Raw genomic sequence first — 14,850 nt, forward strand, 5'->3', positions numbered from 1 at the left:
AGAATAGAGTCTTCAATTATCAAGAGTGGGAGAGAGTCAGCCCATCTAACTCCATAAGGGAAAGTAGGGATACAAAATGAAGACAAAGAGGAGGAATAACAATAACAGTATCCTTCTCACGTAGCCTCAGAGCGCTGTATTCTTCTTTCCCATAAAACCGAAGTAGAAGTTTAGATTTATGAGAAAGAAAACTTAGATTGCAAGTCACTACAGGATACAATATTAACTCGAAGATGAAGAACAACAATAACAATATCCTTCTCATATAACCTCAGAGCGCTGTACAGTATCCTTCTTTCCCATAAAACCGAAGTAGAAGTTTAGATTTACGAGAAAGAAAACTTAGAAACAATTGAAGGAACAGATTGCAAGTCACTACAGGATACAAAATTAACTTGAAGACGAAGAATAACAATAACAATATCCTTCTCACATAACCTCAGAGTGCTGTACAGTATCCTTCTTTCCCATAAAACCGAAGTAGAAGTTTAGATTTACGAGAAAGAAAACTTAGAAACAATTGAAGGAACAGATTGCAAGTCACTACAGGATACAATATTAACTTGAAGACGAAAAATAACAATAACAACATCCTTCTCACGCAACCTCAGAGCGCTGTACACTGACGGGGACTTCATCAACACCACGCTGTCGGACGTACAGATGGACACCGCTCAGTTCGCCAGGACCGACCAGGGACAGGCTATGCTGGTGGAACAGTGCACCTGTCCACCTGGCTACATTGGAATCTCTTGCCAGGTGGGTGGAGACAGAGGTGGAGAGGCATAGAGGCAGTTCACATTAGCAGTTTAACCTGTCTGCTGTGATTGGCACGGATTTCACCTTCACCGGTAGCCTGGAAACATAATACTTCCAGGTCTTTTTCTGCCTCCTCTGTGGTGGATAGTGGAGTGCTTCCCATGTGGTATTGGTATGCTGGATTTCCTCTTCCTTCTCTTTCTTCTTCTTCTTTTGGCTTATCTCTGTTTCCTCTTTTACACTCAATCTCTCTCCTTCCTCCTCCTTTTTCCTCACCTATTTATCTTCCTCCTCCTCCTCCTCCTCCTCTTCCTCCTCCTCTTTCTTTCTTCTCCTCCTGGTTCTCTGTCCTCCAACGTGCATGACTTGACTACATTTTTCTTCTGAATTGTAGCAGCCACTTTTTGCTCCATTCCTGTAGCTTGGTGATGTCTTCTTGTAGGAAACCCACAGTCAAGGGGTTAATAAACTTCCCGTTCACTCCTACAGGACTGCGCGCCAAACTACAGCCGTGTGCAGGATGGCCCGTGGCTGGGACGATGTGTGTCGACCCTCGACTGCGGCCCGAACGAGTACGGCGACCCCATCAACAACATACCCTGCAGCCCCTGCCCGTGTCCTCTCTCCACGCCGAGCAACCAGTGCGTAAAAGAGGCTGTTCGTTCTCGTTTACGTATTTGACGCTCTGTGATTTCGTAGCCACAGTGCAGACGCTCTTGTTTTGATTCTGTTCTTTACGTAGTTTTTGCGCTTGGTTTCGTTCTCTCTCTTTTATTGTTTTTCTGTGTTTGTGTGTGTTGTTTCTGTTCCCTAGTGTCCCCTTGTTCCTGGTCTGTTTCCTATCTATCTCTTTATCTATTTTCTTTTTCCTGTCTATCTATCTTTTTCATATCCACTACGTACTGTAACTGTGATTTCTTCCTCCTCCTCCTCCTCCTCTTCTTATATCTCTCCCCTCTGAGGGGGCAATACCTCACACACCACTCTCTCTCTCTTGCATAGGTTCAGTTCGTCCTGCTATCTCGACAACGATGGACGGGTGACATGCAACTGCCAGCAAGGTTACGAGGGTCGGCGCTGCGAAAACTGTGCTGTCGGCTACACGGGCAATCCCAACGTGGTCGGGGACTATTGTAAACCAGGTAAGACTATTGTTATGGTTGACGTTGTTGTCATATAGCTCAGGGCTGTAAGGGAAGCAGTTGAGTTAGTGTTAGAAGAGTCCAGTTATGAGTGCTATGGAGAGAAGTTAAAAAGTATTGTCATGTTCTTACTAATAAATTGGGTTTGCGGGAAATGATTCTAGTGAGTGAGGGCAGTAGAGGGGGTCAGAAGAGCAGTTGGGTTAGTATTAAAAGAGAGTCATGGGTGCTATTGAAGGCACAGAGGAAGTACCTATGTCATGTTCCTAGTAATAGAGTGGGATTACGGGAAATAATTCTAATGAGTGAGGGCAGTAGAGGGGGTCAGAAGAGCAGTTGGGTTAGTATTAAAAGAGAGTCATGGGTGCTATTGATGGTCACAGAATAAGTACCTATGTTATGTTCTTAATGATAGAGTGGGATTGCGGGAAATGATTCTGAGTGAGTGAGAGAAAGAGAGAATGGACGAGAAGTTGTGAGCCATTGACGAGGAACGTACTTGGAAAGCCCGAGAGGAAGTGTTATGGAGTGTCCTTAAATGCTCTGTTATGAAGTGTCCTTAATCAAATGTGTTGCGAAATGTTCCTCAGATGAAGTGTTCCGAAGTGTCCCGGGATGAAATGTTACGAAATGTCCCCTGAAGTGTTATGAAGTGTCCCTTAGATGAAGAAGCATTTTAGTGTTCTGGGATGAAATATTACGCAGCATCCTCGAATGAAGTGTTCTGAAGTGTCCAGGGATTATGAAGTGTCCACAGATGAAGTGTTCTGAAGTGTCCTTGTTCAGCATTGACCCAACGTGACCTCAGCTTATCTAGGAGTTGACAGAGCATATGCAAAACCTCCATGGCATCACTGCAGCAAATTCTACAACAAAACCTTTTATTGACCTCAACGGCCCTTCAGAATTCACCGGGACCTGATCACATACTGGACTTGTGATTGCCTGGAAGTAGCACCCTCCCAGTGAGAACATTCTGAGCCTGTTTAATAACCTCGACAACCCTTCATAATTCACCAGGACCTGATCAATGCTGGACTTGTTATTCCCCGGAAGTAGCACCCTCCCAGTGAGAACATTCTGTGCTTGTTTATGAACCTCGACGCCCCTTCAGAATTCACCAGGACCTGATCACATACTGGACTTGTGATTGCCTGGAAGTAGCACGCTCCCAGTGAGAACATTCTGAGCTTGTTTATGAACCTCGACGCCCCTTCAGAATTCACCAGGACCTGATCACATGCTGGACTTGTTATACCCCGGAAGTAGCACGCTCCCAGTGAGAACATTCTGAGCTTGTTTATGAACCTCGACGGCCCTTCAGAATTCACCAGGACCTGATCACATGCTGGACTTGTTAATCCTGGAAGTAGCACGCTCCCAGTGAGAACATTCTACGCTCATTAGCAGATATCTGGGAACTGCCGGGACCTTCACACACACACTCCATTCATTTTACTCACCGGGTACAGCACTGGTCTTTTAAACTGAGTGGGACCTGAACGTCAGTCTACCAGGATGGAGCTTTAATCCACTGAGCCACGGGAGCGCACGTGTGTGTGGGTACATGCACACTCATACATGCATGCGACGGAAGTTTATCTTGGTGTTTGTTTCCTTAAGCCTTTAGTAAGTTTAGTTGGTTGCTTGTTTATGAATGCTGGCACACTGTTTTTCCATTGCTGTGCTTTGTTAATTAACCAGGAGTGTTGTAGCTTGGAGAGGTCACGCTAGAGTAGTGGAATGGAGGAGCATGTTTACGGGTCCCATTTGCATGATGTTGCCATTGGTCATGTTGAAGAAATGAAGCTTATATTCACACACACACAGACACCTACACAATGCACTTTATACAGGACATCCTTTACCTGGTTTACTTGAGTCATTGCAGCAGAAAATCAAAATCAATCCTATCACTCACATGTTTGAAGCTTGGAGCGCAACGCATGCAGAAATAGTCTTTAAGGATCATAACCCCTTGAACTGTATTACCATAACCTCCTGGAACAATGCACTTTTTACAGGACATCCTTTACCTGGTTTACTTGAGTCATTGCTGCAGAAAATCAAAATCAGTCATACCACTCACACTAATGAAGCTTGGAGCGCAACGCATGCAGAAATAGTCTTTAAGAATCATAACCCCTTGAGTACTGTTGCCAGGTTATCGTACTCTGAGCACAGTATTGACTGGTTTCTGACGCCTAACTATTGCCAAGAGACATCAGAATCTAAGATAACTATAAATGAGTTTTGTTATCGGGGCCCAGAAGACAGTTATTGGGTAGGAAGTTATCGTACTCAGAGCACAGTATTGAACGGTTTCTGACGCCTAACTATTGCCAAGAGACATCAGAATCCAAGATAACTATAAATGAGTTTTGTTATCGGGGCCCAGAAGACAGTTATTGGGTAGGAAGTTATCGTACTCAGAACACAGTATTGATCGGTTTCTGACGCCTAACTATTGCCAAGAGACATCAGAATCCAAGATAACTATAAATGAGTTTTGTTATCGGGGCCCAGAAGACAGTTATTGGGTAGGAAGTTATCGTACTCAGAGCACAGTATTGAACAGTTTCAGACACCTAACTATTGCCAAGAGACATCAGGATCTAACTCTTTTAACGATAACTATAAATGAGTTTCGTTGTTAGCGCCCAGAAGACAGTTATTGGGTAGGAAGTCAGGAAATATACGCGTCTGTGTACGACAATCTGGCAACATTACCATAACCTCCCGGAACAGTTAACACACAACACCTCACGACCTAGCATGGCCTCGTATGGTAGTAACTAATGATGCTTTGTTTTGCCTCTGGTGGTGACCCGTGATCCCTCCCCTGCCCCCTTAAAGCCCCAGTGACCTGCTTGACCACCTTCACCTGCTTGGACGGGTCGGAGCATCCCTGGTCCCGGAGGTGTGACGGGATCAAGGACTGCTCACAACACGAGGACGAGAGGGACTGTGGGGGTAAGGACGGGGATTAATAACCTAACCTAACCTAACCTAACCTAATTAAGGGATGGTTGAGGATGGGTTTTGTGTTGTGTTGTGTCCGTCCCCTAACATAAGGTCAACAAACTTATTTTATTTATTTTTTTAGTATATAATCAGATGGCTGGTTTCGCTCTCTGCATATACATTAGCATTCATTATCAAAGGGGGTCAATCTGTGCTATCCATCCTTATAGGTTTCAAAGGGAAGGGTCAACATTCACATAAGGTCATCGCCCACGTCTATATATAAGAGCTAACTAATGTCATCATCATCAGCTGCACTAATTATAAGCTAAATCACTAATGCATGAATTGTAAATGAAAGCCTTACTTCCTTCCTTCCCTCCCTCTTTCTTTCTCTTCATATTTTTCTTATTCTTTTTTCCCATCTTCTCTAACCTATATTCTCCTTCCCTGTATCTCTCCATCTGTCTCTATCTATTTATCTATTTATCCATCTCCATCTCCTTCCCTCCCTCTTTCTTTCTCATCATATTTTTCTTATTCTTTATTCCCATCTTCTCTAACCTATATTCTCCTTCCCTGTATCTCTCCATCTGTCTCTATCTATTTATCTATTTATCCATCTCCATCTCCTTCCCTCCCTCTTTCTTTCTCATCATATTTTTCTTATTCTTTATTCCCATCTTCTCTAACCTATATTCACCTTCCCTGTATCTCTCCATCTGTCTCTCTATCTATTTATCTATCTATCCATCTCCATCTCCTTCCCTCCCTCTTTCTTTCTCTTCATATTTTTCTTATTCTTTACTCCCATCTTCTCTAACCTTTATTCTCCTTCCCTGTATCTCTCCATCTGTCTCTATCTATTTATCTATCTATCCATCTCCATCTCCTTCCCTCCCTCTTTCTTTCTCTTCATATTTTTCTTATTCTTTACTCCCATCTTCTCTAACCTTTATTCACCTGTCTCTCTATCTATTTATCTATCTATCCATCTCCATCTCCTTCCGTCCCTCCTTTGCATCCGCCAGTCTGCTTCAACAGTGGGCACCGATGTTATGACGGTCGCTGTGTCCATTTCGAGCGGATCTGTGACGGCCATCCGGACTGCCCTGATGCCAGCGATGAGTGGCGAGAGAACTGCCTGGGTGTGTAGGGGTATCTTAGGGGGTGTTAGTGAGACAGGGTGTGTAGGGGTATCTTGGGGGGTGTTAGTCTTGGGGGTGTTAGTCTTGGGGGTATTAGTCTTGGGGGGTGTTAGTATTGGGGGTCTTGGGGGGTGTTAGTCTTGGGGGTTGTAGGGGTATCTTGGGGGGTGTTAGTGAGACAGGGGAGGAGTTAAGTTAGTGTTGTCTTAGGTTAGAGAAACAAAGTGGATTATGGGAAGAAAGTTAGGTGTTAGTGAGACAGGGGATTAGTTTAAGAAGTCTAATATAGGATGAGGAACTCTGATTACCGTGATCATAGGTTCAAATTCTTTTTCACAGTAGGAAGAAGACTACAGTCATCCCTCAAATAGTACGGTTTCCAATAGTTCGGTTTTGGTTTTATGTGGATTTTCTAAGAAGATTTTTTTAGGATTTTTAAGTTTCCCGACAAGCAGGAAATTTAAAAATCCTAAAAGATCTATGACAATCCGTATAAAACCGAAACCGAACTATTGGAAACCGTACTATTTGAGGGGCGACTGTATTGTAAATGGGTTTCGAGAGGGTAGTTAAAGGTTTGGAGTTTACTCATTCACAGCTAAATTAGAGTTAAGTTAATGATCACAGGATTATATAAATAGCGCCCCTTGTACCCCAGTTTAATTAGCTATATGATTCTTCCCTTAATCACAACCCACATTGTGATATAATGACCTGATCCTCACACATTGATAAGTCACCAAAATCGGCATTATTAACCCTTACTAATTAACCCACAAAACTCATATTTAATAGCTTGTTGCATGATTTAATGGCTGTGCTGCTAATTGAGTGTTTGCATGACCCATTATAACCTGTACTTAACCCCCCACCAGCCAGAGTGATACCCTAAGCCATGCATCTTGCCCTCTAACACACTAACCTAGGCGTTCTGTGCTCCACCTTTCTCCTAACACACCAGACGAGCTGCCTTGCGATCACATCCATCAGTGGACTTGCGCCGACGCCACCCACCGCTGCATCAACCGAAATCAACACTGCGACGGCATCTACGACTGCCCGGATAACTCGGATGAACTCTACTGCAACTGCACATGCGAGGAGACCTTCAACTTCCGCTGCTATGACGGGACTTGCTTGGATAAGAGCGTGAGGTGCAACGGAAGAATCGACTGTCACGATAAGTCCGATGAGCTGGGATGTCCTTGTAACCCCAAAGTCCACCATACCTGTGGAGACGGATCGTGCGTTGAGCTATACCGGGTCTGTGACGGAATCCCAGACTGCAGGGACAGGAGTGATGAGCCTCGGTGGTGTGGCTGTGACCCCACCACCATGCATCGCTGTGGTGACGGGACATGTATCCAGAAGAGTGCGGTGTGTAACGGGTATCCAGACTGCCGGGATTACAGCGACGAGCCTCCGAATTGCAAAGAGAACTGCGACCCAATCCGAGAGTTTACGTGCGGAACCGGGAACTGCATCGACGTCCGGCTGGTGTGTAACGACTTCAGCGATTGCCGAGACGGTAGCGACGAGTACTTCTGCAGCATCTGCCCCGAGAACCAGTTTCAGTGCGGCGATCGAACGTGCGTCAGCCGCCAGCAGCTATGTGACGGCCGGCCGGACTGTCGCGACGAGAGTGACGAGAGCGAGAGAGCCGGCTGCTGCATCGCTCCGTACTTCTTCCGCTGCAGTAACGGCTTTTGTATCGAGTCGCAGAGAGTCTGTGATGGGTACTTGGACTGTGAGGATGCGGCGGATGAGACGAACTGCCGTAAGTTGGAAGCTGTGTGGGTTAGAAAGGAAGAAAAAGGAAGGAGGAAGGGAGACAGAGAAGTTAGGGCAAAAGGAGGAAGAGGGAAGAGGAGGAATATGAGAAGGAAGGAAAGAAGGAGGGAGGGAGGGTAGAGAGTAAGGAATGGAAAAAAGGAGAGAGAGAAAAGTAGGAAAAGAAAGGCGGATGGGGGAAGGGAGAGAAAGAGAGAGAGGGAATAAAGGAAGGAGAAAGAGAGGAACAGATTAACAGAGGAAGAGAAAAGAGAGATTAGTCGATAAGGAGAAGAAAGAGATTAGGAAAACGATGGAAGACTGAGCTAAAAAGTGGATTAGTAGAGGAAGAAGTGAGGCAGAAAAGGACGGAAAACTATCTGATCGGGTCTGTTTCCTCATAAAGCCTTCGTGTTCAGTAACTCTCCAGGCGTAACTTGTACATACATAGGCAGTACATAGCTGTCTCGTCTGGTGTATATTTTGTCACGTGATTCACCATGGTCTGATCACACGCTGGACTCGTAATCTGCTGCCAGTACCCTTTTCGATCATGCTTGGAACTCGGGTGATGGGATTTTGGGTGTGATCGGAACCTCACATCACAGCCACACACACATACCGTCTCGACTGTTACTCAGCACCCATTCAACTGCTGGGTGGATGGATAGAGAGCATGGATTAAAAGAGACATGCTATACGTTATCCTTCTCCGCTATGCCTGGGAATCGAACCTGGGAGCTATTGGATATGGGGTGAATGTGTGTGTGTGTGTGTGTGTGTGTACGTGATTTCAAGTGTTATTATCCTATGTGTATCGGTAGTTCCGCAGCCTTTCATTATTCTCATCACTAATTTCGATGCTTTGCTTTTTCCGTTCTTGCTCTCTTCCTGTGACCTGACCTGACCTGACCAACCGAGCAGATAACCAGTGTGACCCGGCAGGCAGCTTACAGGTCAACCCAGTCACCGGATACTGCGAGTGCAAGGTAAGATGGTTCCCTCCTTCACTCAATGCCTTTACGAATCTACTTTCATTCACACATATTGTCAGTCTTGCAAAATTTCACGTTGACGAAAATCCGTTTCCTCCGTTAGAGTGATTTATAATTGAGTGTTTTGTGTTCTAATTCCACCCAATAATTCTCCTTCGCTCTGTGCATTAACTAATTTATTTATTTATTTATTTATTTTTTTTCATTCACATATCGTAAGTCTTGCAAAATTTCACATGGACAAGAATCTGTTTTTCATCCGCTACAGTGATGTATAATTGAGTGTTTTGTGTTCTAATTCCACCCAATAATTCTCCTTCTCTCCGTGCCGTAACTACTTTTTTTTTGTAAGTCTTGCAAAGTTTCACATGGACGAGAATCCATTTCCTCCGTTACAGTGATGAATAATAGAGTGCTTTCTGTTCCATTTCCATCCTATAATTCTCCTTGTATGACCCAATTTGTGGCTTGTTCAGTATTAGTTTGATTTTTGCTTCAAGACCTCATCCTCCCGCCACCACCCAGTACGTAATGTGTTAATTCTTCGGTCCCTTTTTACCGTTGCTGCTGCTGTTATGTTTTATTGTAACACTCCACCACCACCATCTCCCTCTCTAACTTACCCGCAACCTTCTTTTCATTTCCACCCAACACGGAACATACGACATGGTGAGTATTAACCCCCACAAGCACATCTGTTCTCTTCTCACACACTCGGCCTCTCCGTTCCTCTTGTTTTAGTGTGCCGTGACCTGTTCTTGACCTGTTTACGATAGTTACTGTACGCTAAACTAACCCAGATTATGTTTGTGTGTCTTGTTGAGTCTTAATTTCTGGTTCGCCATCTAATATCATCTAATTTCTGGTTCTATATTTCGTCTGATATCATATAATTTCCAGGGTATTTCACCTAATAATACTCTAATTTCTGGTACTTTATTTATATAGTTCTTCTTATATCATCTAATTTCTGGTTCTATATTTCATCTGATATCATATAATTTCCAGGGTATTTCACCTAATAATACTCTAATTTCTGGTACTTCATTTAAATAGTTCTTCTTATATCATCGTAATTTCTGGTATTTCATTTAATATCATCTAATTTATGGTTCTATATTTCGTCTGATATCATATAATTTCCAGGGTATTTCACCTAATAATACTCTAATTTCTGGTACTTTATTTAAATAGTTCTTCTTATATCATTGTAATTTCTGGTATTTCATTTAATATCATCTAATTTATGGTTATATGCTTCGTCTGATATCATATAATTTCTTGCATATTTCACCTAATAATACTCTAATTTCTGGTACTTTATTTAAATAGTTCTTCTTATATCATCGTAATTTCTGGTATTTCATTTAATATCATCTAGTTTCTGGTTATATGCTTCGTCTGATATCATATAATTTCCAGGGTATTTCACCTAATAATACTCTAATTTCTGGTACTTTATTTATATAGTTCATCTTATATCATCGTAATTTCTGGTATTTCATTTAATATCATCTAATTTCTGGTTATATGCTTCGTCTGATATCATATAATTTCCAGGGTATTTCACCTAATAACACTCTAATTTCTGGTACTTTATTTAAATACTTCTTCTAACATCATCGTGATTTCTGGTATTTCATATAATATCATTTAATTTATGGTTATATGCTTCATCTGATATCATATAATTTCTTGCGTATTTCACCTAATAATACTTTAATTTCTGGTACTTTATTTATATAGTTCATCTAAGAACATCGTAATTTCTGGTTCGCCATCTAATATCATCTAATTTCTGGTTCTATATTTCGTCTGATATCATATAATTTCCAGGGTATTTCACCTAATAATACTCTAATTTCTGCTACTTCATTTAAATAGTTCTTCTTATATCATCGTAATTTTTGGTACTTTATTTAAATAGTTCTTCTTATATCATCGTAATTTCTGGTATTTCATTTAATATCATCTAGTTTCTGGTTATATGCTTCGTCTGATATCATATAATTTCCAGGGTATTTCACCTAATAATACTCTAATTTTTGGTACTTTATTTAAATAGTTCTTATATCATCATAATTTCTGGTATTTCATTTAATATCATCTAGTTTCTGGTTATATGCTTCGTCTGATATCATATAATTTCTTGCGTATTTCACCTAATAATACTCTAATTTCTGGTACTTCATTTAAATAGTTCTTCTAATATCATCGTAATTTCTGGTATTTCATCTAATATCATCTAATTTATGGTTATATGCTTCGTCTGATATCATATAATTTCCAGGGTATTTCACCTGGTAACGGCTTAATTTCTGCTGCCTCATTTTCATAGTTAATCTAATAACATCTTTATTTCTGGTACCTTATCCAATAACATCTTAATTTCTGGTATATACTTCATTATATATCGTTTAATTTCCGGCATATTTCCCCTTATAACACCCTAACTTTTTCTACTTCATCTATTTAGTTAATTAAAAAACATCTTAATTTCTTGTACTTTATCCAGTAACATCTTAATTTTTTCTGCTTTATTTATATAGTTCATCTAAAAACATCTTCATTTCTGGTACTTTATCCAATAACATCTTAATTTTTTCTGCTTCATTTATATAATTCATCTAAAAACATCTTCATTTCTTGTACTTTATCCAATAACATTTCAATTTTTTCTGCTTCATTTATATAGTTCCTCTAAAAACATCATTTCTTGTTCCATATCCAATAACATCTTAATTTTTTCTGCTTCATTTATATAATTCATCTATAAACATCATTTCTGGTACGTCACCCAATAACATCTTAATTTATCGTATACGTCACCTCCTCAGTGCACTCATGTCTGTGTGTCTCGAGTAACCAGGAACATCTTTTCTACCCTCCAGGAATTCACGACCGGCCCACGCTGTGACCAATGCAAGGATAAGTCTTTCTACCTGAGTGGGAGGAACATTGAGGGCTGCATCCCCTGCTTCTGTATGGGCATCACCTCTACCTGCACTTCCTCCACCTTATACAGGCAGCAGGTTTGTGCACTTATACTTTCCTTCTTTACCTTATACTTTACATACTAGGAGGGGGATTGAGGAGGATTGGTTCTGTACCTTATACTTCCCATACTAGAAGGGAGCTGAAGAGGATTGGTTTGTGCACTTATATTTTCCTTCTATACCTTATACTTTACATACTAGGAGGGGGATTGAAGAAGATTGGTTTGTGCACTTATATTTTCCTTCTATACCTTATACTTTACATACTAGGAGGGGGACTGAAGAGGATTGGTTTGTGCACTTATACTTTCCTTCTATACCTTATACTTCCCATACTAGGAGGGGGATTGAAGAAGATTGGTTTGTGCACTTATATTTTCCTTCTATACCTTATACTTTACATACTAGGAGGGGGATTGAAGAGGATTGGTTTGTGCACTTATATTTTCCTTCTATACCTTATACTTTGCATACTAGGAGGGGGACTGAAGAGGATTGGTTTGTGCACTTATATTTTCCTTCTATACCTTATACTTTACATACTAGGAGGGGGACTGAAGAGGATTGGTTTGTGCACTTATACTTTCCTTCTATACCTTATACTTCCCATACTAGGAGGGGGACTGAAGAGGATTGGTTTGTGCACTTATATTTTCCTTCTATACCTTATACTTCCCATACTAGGAGGGGGATTGAAGGGGATTGGTTTGTGCACTTATACTTTCCTTCTATACCTTATACTTCCCATACTAGGAGAAGGATTGAAGAAGATTGGCTGGCGGGACTGTCTGTAGGGGTTGAGGCAGTGAGTGAAGCAACGCACCCCCAGGCACACACTCCCTGTTAGTTAGTTAGGTCACGAGTTAAAAAAATGTGTTTCGGTCACCATCATCGTAAATTTGAGTTCATATTTTGTGGGAGGTAAAGCAGACTTGGAGGCTTGCTTAGGAGTGAGTGAGCGAAGCAACGCACTCCCAGGCGTACGCTCCCTGTTAGTTAGTTAGGTCATGAGTTAAAAAAATGTGTTTCAGTCACTATCATTGAAAATTTGCGTTCGTATTTTGTGGGAGGTAAAGCAGACTTGGAGGCTTGCTTAGGGGTTATGCTCCCTGTTAGTTAGTGAAGTCTCGAGTACAAGAATTTTGGGAACCACTGTCTTTACTATACTGCCATGCTCTAAACTATACATAACTATCCTATACTATACAGTACGCACTATTCTCATCACCTTACCGCATGTATTTGTCACCAGGAGTCCGCTTACTTCACCAACGACCGCCAAGGCTTCGAGATTGTGGACAGCGATCAGCAGAACTTCATCAGGGAAGACCTCTTTGTGGACACCAGCCGCCAGGAGTTGGTGTTCCAGGACTTTGGGCGACATGGACAGAGGGTAAAGAACAGCTCACTTTATATGGATGGGATTCTGTTATGTCATTTCAGTTGGTTTTGTACATGATATCCATACTTTGTCTCCTGTATTTAGAGAAGAAATCCTCATACGACATGGACAGAAGCTTAACCCGTCCGCTGCGATTGGCACGGATTTGGCCTTCACTGGTAGCCTGGTAACATATACTCCCAGGTCTTTCTCTGCCTCTGTGGTGGATAGTGGAGTGTTTCCCATGTGGTATTGGTATGCTGGATTTCCCCTCCCATGGTGCAGGACTTTACATTTTTCTTCATTGAATTGTAGCAGCCACTTTTTGTTCCATTCCTGTAGCTTGGTGATGTCTTCTTGTAGGAAATCCGCAGTCAAGGGGTTAAGAATATGGATTGCTGAGTCAGTGTGGAGTGTTTCCCATGTGGTATTGGTGTGCTGGATTTCCCCTCCCATGGAGCAGGACTTTACATTTTTCTTCATTGAATTGCAGCAGCCACTTTTTGTTCCATTCCTGTAGCTTGGTGATGTCTTCTTGTAGGAAATCCACAGTCAAGAGGTTAAGAATACATGATTTACTCCCTTCCCCTGATCCAGCAACACTTGTCTTCCTCAGGTCTACTACTGGAAGCTCCCTCAGAGGTTCCTGGGTGACAAGGTGACATCCTACGGCGGCAACCTGACCTACACGCTGCGTTTCGTCCCAGCTCCCGGAGGCCAGAGCTCCACCAACAACGCCTACGATGTCGAGATCTTCGTGAGTGCTTCAATTATCTTTATGTGTCTTGCTGTGGCTTTTGAAATACTGAATAAAGCTCAAACCATTTTACTAACTATGTATGATAAGTAAGTGTGTTTAGTAGAAGTTATTGACCTCTCTGCCCTTCTCCCTTAATGCTGCTCTCGGAATAGTCATCCAAGAAGCAAAGAAAGGTTTGTGGAAGGAAACTAGAGAGATAATGAACCTCTGCCCTTATTTGCATCACCTGAGGGAGTTTCAAATTGCATAAAAATCTAGTTTAACCCGTCCGCTGCGATTGGCACGGATTTGGCTTTCACTGGTAGCCTGGTAACATATACTCCCAGGTCTTTCTCTGCCTCTGTGGTGGATAGTGGAGTGTTTCCCATGTGGTATTGGTGTGCTGGATATCCCCTCCCAAGGCGCAGGACTTTACATTTTTCTTCATTGAACTGTAGCAGCCACTTTTTGCTCCACTCTTGTAGCTTGGTGATGTCTTCTGGTAGGAAATCCGCAGTCAAGGGGTTAAGAAATACATGCTTACAAATGTCAAGGACCCTAACCTAACTTAACTTAACCTAACCTAACCTGACCTAACTTAACCTAACCTAACCTACATTCATCAGGGTAACGACATCGTGCTGCGACACTTCCGCCAAGGCCAGCGACCACTGTCCCCCACGCGCCAGGAGACGATCGTGGTGCCGCTCTACGAGAGGTACTGGCAGCGGCAGAACGGACAGGAGGTGAACAGGGAGCACCTCATGATGGCCCTCGCTGACCTGGAGCACATTTACATCAAGGCCACGTACACCACAGCCACGGATGAAGTTGGGTAAGTTTGCAGCCTTCCTTTGTCTGTGTTCCCGCCTGCCTATGACTTGAACGCTTTCACGAGGAGAGTATCAAGACAAGGTTAGGTTAGGTTAGGTTAGGAGTAGCATCTAGTGGGCTTT

General features: G+C 42.3%; 1 protein-coding gene and 1 long non-coding RNA gene across 12 annotated transcripts in view; one reads left to right on the forward strand and one right to left on the reverse strand.

Moving 5' to 3' along the window:
* LOC127002211 (basement membrane-specific heparan sulfate proteoglycan core protein-like) overlaps positions 1–14,850 on the forward strand; it is an 88,759-nt gene that overhangs the window by 8,216 nt on the left and 65,693 nt on the right. For 8 of the 9 annotated variants that reach the window (XM_050867931.1, XM_050867928.1, XM_050867925.1 and 5 more), the window contains exons 9-19: positions 612–759; positions 1,249–1,400; positions 1,762–1,901; positions 4,758–4,874; positions 5,897–6,013; positions 6,975–7,790; positions 8,708–8,772; positions 11,670–11,810; positions 13,027–13,167; positions 13,772–13,912; positions 14,521–14,729. In XM_050867931.1, the coding sequence (XP_050723888.1) occupies positions 612–759; positions 1,249–1,400; positions 1,762–1,901; positions 4,758–4,874; positions 5,897–6,013; positions 6,975–7,790; positions 8,708–8,772; positions 11,670–11,810; positions 13,027–13,167; positions 13,772–13,912; positions 14,521–14,729 (2,187 nt within the window). The remainder of the gene's footprint in view (positions 1–611; positions 760–1,248; positions 1,401–1,761; positions 1,902–4,757; positions 4,875–5,896; positions 6,014–6,974; positions 7,791–8,707; positions 8,773–11,669; positions 11,811–13,026; positions 13,168–13,771; positions 13,913–14,520; positions 14,730–14,850) is intronic. The other variant, XM_050867933.1, reaches the window with a different exon arrangement.
* On the reverse strand, positions 1,908–4,751 carry LOC127002221 (uncharacterized). 3 transcript variants are annotated; one of them, XR_007755890.1, is made up of 3 exons: positions 4,490–4,751; positions 3,029–4,233; positions 1,908–2,819 (listed from the first exon to the last, which is right to left on the reverse strand). It is a non-coding gene; the product is annotated as an uncharacterized LOC127002221 (long non-coding RNA). The 3 variants fall into 3 exon arrangements; XR_007755891.1 differs by having other exon boundaries at positions 3,029–3,769; positions 3,938–4,751; XR_007755892.1 differs by adding an exon at positions 2,925–2,999 and having other exon boundaries at positions 3,105–4,751.

This window comes from Eriocheir sinensis, chromosome 22 (assembly GCF_024679095.1).
Source record: "Eriocheir sinensis breed Jianghai 21 chromosome 22, ASM2467909v1, whole genome shotgun sequence".
Taxonomy (NCBI): domain Eukaryota; kingdom Metazoa; phylum Arthropoda; class Malacostraca; order Decapoda; family Varunidae; genus Eriocheir; species Eriocheir sinensis.